Below are 7,457 nucleotides of genomic sequence, written 5' to 3' on the forward strand. Positions count from 1 at the left end.
CAATAAAAAAATGTTAACAAATAATATTGAAACATAAAATAATTAATAATTAAATTAAACTAGGTGCATTGATGAGTCAACCCGACTCACCATGGGTTGAACCCAAGTGAGCCGAGTTTTAAATAGGTTGGGTTGAAAATTGGTCCGTATAAAAAAATCATTTTTTTTAAACTTAACCCGGCTCAAAACCGTGATGAACTGAGTTGACCCACGAATTCTAACCTATTTTGACAACACTACTCATGGTAAAAGCCAAGGTAGAACAAGTCAAAATCAAATCCTTGTGGTCTGGCTATTAAATTCTTAAGTTGAAAGAATTTCACTCTAGATATCAATTATAGATTTTGACATGATGGTAAGCACTTGATCCAAAAACTTGGTATCATAACCCAGGTCGCAAGTTTATATGTTTTGATTGTGCATGTTGTGTGTTTAGCAATTTTTTGAATCTCTTAGAATTTTGAGATATTTCAAAATCTTTCTTTTATGTTATATTAAAATGGCTTTTAGATCCTAGACCTCCTACCCCACCCTAACCTTCCTCTAAGATAAGCTATTGAGATGGTGGTAAGTGTTATTCAACAACAAAATCTGATTATGGCTCAAAACCACCAAATGTATATGCAGTAGTGGGAGATTCCTAGGATGCTACAATGGTTGCTTTTTCTAGTTAGTTTTAGGAGTATATGAGACTGAATGAGTTTATGAAACACAACCCACCAAAGCTTAGTGGCAATGTAACCTGACCAAGCTAATTTGTAGTGTTGGAGGTCTGACATCGACTAGAGATAAGGCTAATTCATAGTTTATAAGTGGGTGCAAACCTCACCCCACAAGCCGGTTTTGTGGAGTTGAGTTAGGCTTAAAGTCCACTTCTAACATAGTATCAGAGCCATGGTTAGAGCCTATCCTAGCGATAATTTGTTGTTTGCTGGGCATATTGTTCAACCCACTATCGGGCCGCTATCGGACCACCCATTAAAAATGTCTGATCCCACGCTCGAGATGTATATACCTTGGAGTGAGGAGGGTGTGTTGGAAGTTCCACATCAACTAGAGATAAGACCAATTTATAATTTATAAGTGGGTGCAAACCTCACCCTACAAACCGGTTTTGTGAGGTTGAGTTAGGCTTAAAGTCCACTTCTAACATGTAGCTCAGAGAAAAGATCTCTAAGGAAACCTCATGTCTCCACGAGTAGAATTTGGTGTTTGTCACATATTTGTTATCTAGTAAAACAAAGTTTTGATGGATGGGAACAAAACAGACGATGGAAGCAAGAGTTGAAGTGGTCTATTGGGAGACTTTCAGAATGAGATTTTTGGAGAAGTATATTTTTGATAGGGCAAAATTTTCAAAATGAAAGCTAAAATAATATTTAAATATATGGAAGAAAAGTGTTTGAAGTTGTTTTAATAAAATAATAGGTTAAAAAAATACTAAATTATCCTATGTGTTCATCGTGTTATTTCATTTGTGATGAAAGTGTGTTTCACAAGAGTAAAAGATGTTTCGGATGGAAAGACTTTAGCAATGAGTGTAGAGGAAAGATAAGAAGAAAATGTTTTATATTTTGTACAGAATTTCTTTTTTGAATAATTGTTATAGATGTATGTATGTATTTTTGTTTTAAACTTCTTATGAAGTGAGAATACTTTTATTTTTGAAAAAAAAAATAGTTATATATGTGTATATATTAAAATGTTTTATGAATAGTTTATTAAGTCTAGAGAGAGTCATGAGAGAGAAAGAACAAAATATGAGTGCGTTTAGAGAGAAGGCAGAGAGAGAGAGAGAGAGAGCACTGGAGAACAATGGAGGTGAAGATCAGAGACAGAGGAAAGGCACACACACTCTCAAAGGTACCTGTAATAAAATTTCTGATTATGATTTTTTTGTAAGATGACAGCTTTTATAAATGTAACAAAGTAAACTGATGTTTGGTTTTGTTTACAATCTAAGATAGTTAGTACTAATTCAGCTGTGAGATGTGACATTACATTGAACAACTAAGTCAATAAACTTAATGCACTGTTTAGCGCAAATATATTCACCCTACCAAATATGAGTTCCTGAAATTGTGGAAGAAAATATTTCATACAATATATAACTCATTGAAAGAATGATGACAATGTAAAAAAGAAAGTTGTCTTTCTTTATCTTAAGATTGTCAATTTCTTTGTCATCATCTAATAACATTAATTATTTATAATTATATAAGTATAAGTGATTTGTTAATAAATTTAGACTACTAATAAAAAATTATGAATTTAATACTAAAAAACAAGTTTAGTCCATAAAAATATTAAAATCCTAAGAAGTTGAATATAAAAAAAAAAATCAAAGAAAAATCTGTTATAAGATCACACATTCCTTAAATTATGTCACTATATGATGTAATATTTTTTATGTAATAAAGACATGGAAAAAACATATATAAAAACGGAAAAGCTTACGTAAGTATATGAATATATTTTCTCATGTAAAAAGAAATAATAAAATGAAAGTAATAAAAAAATGACATTAGAAAAATGATTAGAGAGAAACAATACAAAAGTGAATGTAGGAAAATTTTAGAAATCAAATACTTAATAGAAGTATTGATTCAAATTGACAATTGTTCACTTATATTTATTGCATTAACTTAAATTGTATATTTATTTTAAATTGTTGATGAAAAGTTATATGGAAGAATTATTGTTTAATGATCATTTACTATTTGCCCTTGCGTGTGATTAAAGATTTTCTATTTAATTAATTATATTAATGACAAAATCATGCAAACAATAAAAATATTGTAAATGTTGTGTAACCAAGTGTATACTAAACATATTACACTTGTTATAATACTTATAAATTTATGTACAGTGATTTATTTTTAATGATTTTCCTGATACTTAAAAATGTTACTAAATACTGTGTTTTTTGTAAATATCATTAAAAAAAATAAATACCAACAAGTTATTAATATGAATAATACTGTACTTAATTTTCTTAAACAAATTTCGAATTTGAGCCTTGTAAATTATAGAAAGAAAAACACGGCTTATATTAAAAATATCCAACAATTTTTTTTCTGTAAAGATTTGTAAATCACAAGACCTACCTGTTGTAAGAATATTAAAAGAAATCATTTATATTTTTAAAATAATTCCAAAAGTAAATTAAGTTTTCTAAAATCTTACCAAAATGTAAACATTCTCGAAAACCACTTATCAATTTTCCCCCAAATCCCACTGATTTGTTTCTCTTCAAGGATTATGACACCTGGTCTTTTTTTTCCAAAAGAAAAACTATAAAAAAATTCCATTTTACTTTAATTAAAGGAGGAAAATTAGGGAATTTTAAAAACTATTAAATTTTGAAAACTCAAAAAGTAATTTCTTTATTCCTTAAAAAATAAAAAGCACATACATACTAAGAGTGTTATATTGGATAAAGTTTTCATTCTTTTCCTATATGTGGTATTACCCAATTCTACAAAACCAAGGGCTAACTAAACATTTGTAAGAATTAATTCCATTTTTAAACCATTTTGAAATTAATATTATTTGACCACTCTGATGTTTATGTTTTACACGCAATACAAAAAATAATTAATTGTATACGGTGATAAAAATAATTTATGAGGTACAGGAACATGAGAAAATTTAATTTAAAATATTTAATGTAGGTTTTAAAAGCAAAGAGTGTCAATCAACAAAAATGATAAATTTAGTGTGATCTTCTTTTGGATTGAGAAAACCTAATTTTTGGTTCATCTCCTCAATCCCTTCTCTCTCTTTCAAAATGAAGTTTCTTCTCCAATTTCCTCTTCTCAAAGGGAACAACAACAATAGATCAAAACAAACAATGTCACAAAAAGTTACAATACTAGTAGTATTCTCATCCTTGTTCGTATTCCTTATCACCACAATTTCTTATTCTTTGCTGTGGAAGATCAATGCGGGGCTGGGGCTATCTATTGATATTGATTATGGTTTGAAGAATGAGACAGAAAGTCTGCAGAATCAGACAGAAAGTCTGAAAAATGTGACAGAAAGTTTGAAGGATCAGACATGTTTGAGGAATGATACAGAAAATATGAGGTATAGTTTGAGGAATGAGAGAGAAAACATGGCATCAAAACCTTTGAAGAAGTGTGACATTTTCAGTGGGGAATGGGTGCCAAATCCTGAAGCACCATACTACACAAACACAACATGTTGGGAAATTCATGAACACCAGAATTGCATGAAGTATGGAAGACCAGATTCTGAGTTCATGAAGTGGAGATGGAAGCCAAATGAGTGTGAACTTCCCATCTTCAACCCTTTTCACTTTCTAGAAATTATGAGAGGAAAATCAATGGCTTTTGTTGGAGACTCCATTGGCAGAAATCACATGCAGTCCATGATTTGCCTGTTATCTAGGGTTAGTCTCTTCTTCTATCTTTTCTCAATCTTCAACTTCTAAAATCATGTTATTACCATAATTATCTTTTCTTTATTTTGCTCCTTCATTTTCTATATCAATTATAGTTGTCCTTTTTTTCTCTGTCTTTGTTTATGTTTATATATAGTAATGCATCTCAACATGTCAACTCATGTTTTAATTCATATGTCACCAGTTCATGTTTTTTTTTTCCACTGATAATATAATACATTTTAATATGAAGAATTCTCATATATAATTAAAATGATTAACTTTTATACTTTTAAATTTTTTTATTTTAATTAATGGTTTACAGACAGACTTTAGCCGGCAAGTGAACAAAATTTTCATGATAATATATAGTTTGATTTTTATAATGCATTAATTATAAAGGAAAGGTACTTGACAACCAATAAGTTTAATAGTTGTTGAATATTTGACTAAGGGACAAAGAAAGTAAGAAGAGTCTCTATTTTTCTTTATAGTATTTTAATAAAATTCAATTCAACTTGTTATTGTAATATATATTATCTACAAAACTAGAAAATAGTGCTGCATGTATGAAATTTATTTTTTATCTGCTTCGATAGTTACTTGTTATTAAATCATACATGTTATGTGGTCACTAAATTTAGTTAGATGATTAGTCGTATAGTTATCAACATGTTATATTTTTAGCTTAAAACCAAAACTATAGATATGAATAGTTAATAGATACAACTATTATATATATATATGTATGTATGTATGTATGTGTGTGTATTCTTTAAAAATAGATACATGTAACACTATTAAAAATGTTTTTTTAAAGTGAATTCAAAAAGTTATCATTTCTAAATTAAATTTTAAAAGGTATTAGTTTTAAATTAAACTATTGAACTAGGTATTAATAAAATAACAATAATAATTATATAATTTAAAAATAATATTAAATAAATATAATATCATAATTTCAAAACACTAAAACTATTTACCATGTATACGCTTGTATTTCAATTAGTTAAAATATGATAGAAACACACAAGTCACTAGAAACATTATTAATTTTTTTATTATTAAAGCTATGGAAAAAAATGCATACAATCGTAAAGTTAACTTTTTCTTATTATATTTATAATGTTATAATTATATAATAAGAGTATTTGTAATCTTTTAAGACAACTACTTTGTTGTTAGTAGTTTCCTAAAATCATTAAAGTTTCTTGTGTTTATCTATATTGTGTGGTAACTATTTTTGGTGTTATATCTTAATTAGATAATTTTATCTTTTAATAAATACAAATAATCTTTTGTTTAATAAAATAAGTAGTTTATACCATTATATAAAAATGATATAACTTGACAATTTTACCTTTAATAAATAGAAAACATTTTTCTATTTAATAAAGTCAATAATTAAAGAATGTCTTTATTAAAAGGAATTACATAACTTTTCCAATCAAAAACAATCAACATTATTATTATTCTTATTATTTTAATAGTATCCTTACAAAATTATATATTTCTAAACTCTATTATTTTAATAATTTATATCCTTTTAAAAAAGTGTGTATTTTAAAACTGTTTTAGTTTGATGTGATAAAAATGTTGATGCACATATATCATACTAAAATAATGCGAATCAAAAAACAGCTGCAAAAGGAAATTTTATTATTAATCGTCATGCATTATATTTAATTTATTTTTAAAATGTTTATAATAATTTCAATAGTCAACCAAATATATATTTAAACTTTTCCATTCTTAATTAGTTTTAGTCAGTTTTAGAACGGTTATGTTTTATGGTTAAAGGATTAGTTTTAGCAACAAGTTAATAAATATGTTAACAATATGGATTTAGCTGGATTTTTTCTAATTATACGATTTTAATTATTTACTCCAATTAAATCAATTTGGTTCTATGAATAAGTCAATGTATGATGTTAATTGGATCTGAATGTTATTTTAGTAATATTCCATTAGAATACAGTGATGATGTAATTTGGAGAACCAAAACCTCATGAGTATTCGAGCATCTAATTGCCACCCTTACAACCTTAAAAAACTAAGTCATTTGTATGTATTATCATAATTCAAACAGCTCAGTTGGGATATTTAGAGAACCAAAATTACAATTATGCAACATTGCATTGTATTAAAAACAATACAATTACTATTACATACAAATATTATATATATAGCTATATTTATATTTTACAAAATTTAATTTTTTGTACTTTTCAGGCGGAGTGGCCCATAGATGTATCATACACAGATGACTTTTCCTTCAAAAGATGGCAGTACTCGAACTACAACTTCACAATGGCTACTTTTTGGTCACCCTATCTAGTTAGAGCTGAACAAGTTGATAAGGGTGATCTCATCAACATTTATCTTGATGAGTTTGATGAAAAATGGACGGCTCAAATTAAAGAGTTTGACTATGTTATTATCAATGGAGGACAGTGGTTCTTGAGGCCAATAGTGTTCTACGAGAACCAAAAAATCGTTGGATGTCAATATTGTTCATGGGAAAATGTGACGCATCTAACATGGCACAGTGGCTATGGGAAGGCTTTTAGGACTGCATATAAAGCCATAGTCAATTTAGGAAACTCCAAGGTTGTAACGATTCTTAGAACGTATGCTCCATCTCATTTTGAGAATGGGGTGTGGGATAAAGGTGGGAATTGCATAAGAACTAAGCCGTTTAAGAGTAATGAAACAAGGTTAGAGGGCTACAATCTTGAGTTACACACCATACAATTGGAGGAGTTCAAACGTGCTGAGAAAAAAGCTATGAAGAGAGGTTTGAAATTCATGTTACTTGACACCACACAGGCTATGTTACTCAGGCCAGATGGTCATCCCGATAAATATGGTCACTGGCCACAGGAGAATATGACAGTATCTAATGATTGTGTGCATTGGTGTTTGCCAGGACCTATTGACACAATGGCTGATTTTCTATTGGAAACGTTGAAAAGGGAAGGTCTCACATCTTTTCCTAAAAAAGATTTCATCTAAAGACAATTGTTAATTAGAATTATTTTTCAAACTACAA

General features: G+C 28.3%; 1 protein-coding gene across 1 annotated transcript; it reads left to right on the forward strand.

The window, feature by feature from the left end:
* Positions 1 to 3,716: 3,716 nt before the first annotated feature.
* On the forward strand, positions 3,717 to 7,457 carry LOC124847116 (protein trichome birefringence-like 19). Its single transcript, XM_047324514.2, has 2 exons — positions 3,717 to 4,414; positions 6,638 to 7,457. Exons 1-2 carry the CDS (start codon positions 3,791 to 3,793, stop codon positions 7,418 to 7,420), a joined length of 1,407 nt encoding a protein of 468 aa, XP_047180470.2. The 5' UTR covers positions 3,717 to 3,790; the 3' UTR covers positions 7,421 to 7,457.

This window comes from Vigna umbellata, chromosome 3 (assembly GCF_029865625.1).
Source record: "Vigna umbellata cultivar VRB3 chromosome 3, Vumbellata_1.0, whole genome shotgun sequence".
Classification (NCBI taxonomy): Eukaryota; Viridiplantae; Streptophyta; class Magnoliopsida; order Fabales; family Fabaceae; genus Vigna; species Vigna umbellata.

Bases quoted from the DNA above. Each gene is read 5' to 3' on its own strand.
- LOC124847116 (XM_047324514.2), top strand. From the start codon at position 3,791: ATGAAGTTTCTTCTCCAATTTCCTCTTCTCAAAGGGAACAACAACAAT. The intron at 4,415-6,637 runs GTTAGTCTCTTC...TGTACTTTTCAG, and splicing joins TGATTTGCCTGTTATCTAGG to GCGGAGTGGCCCATAGATGT.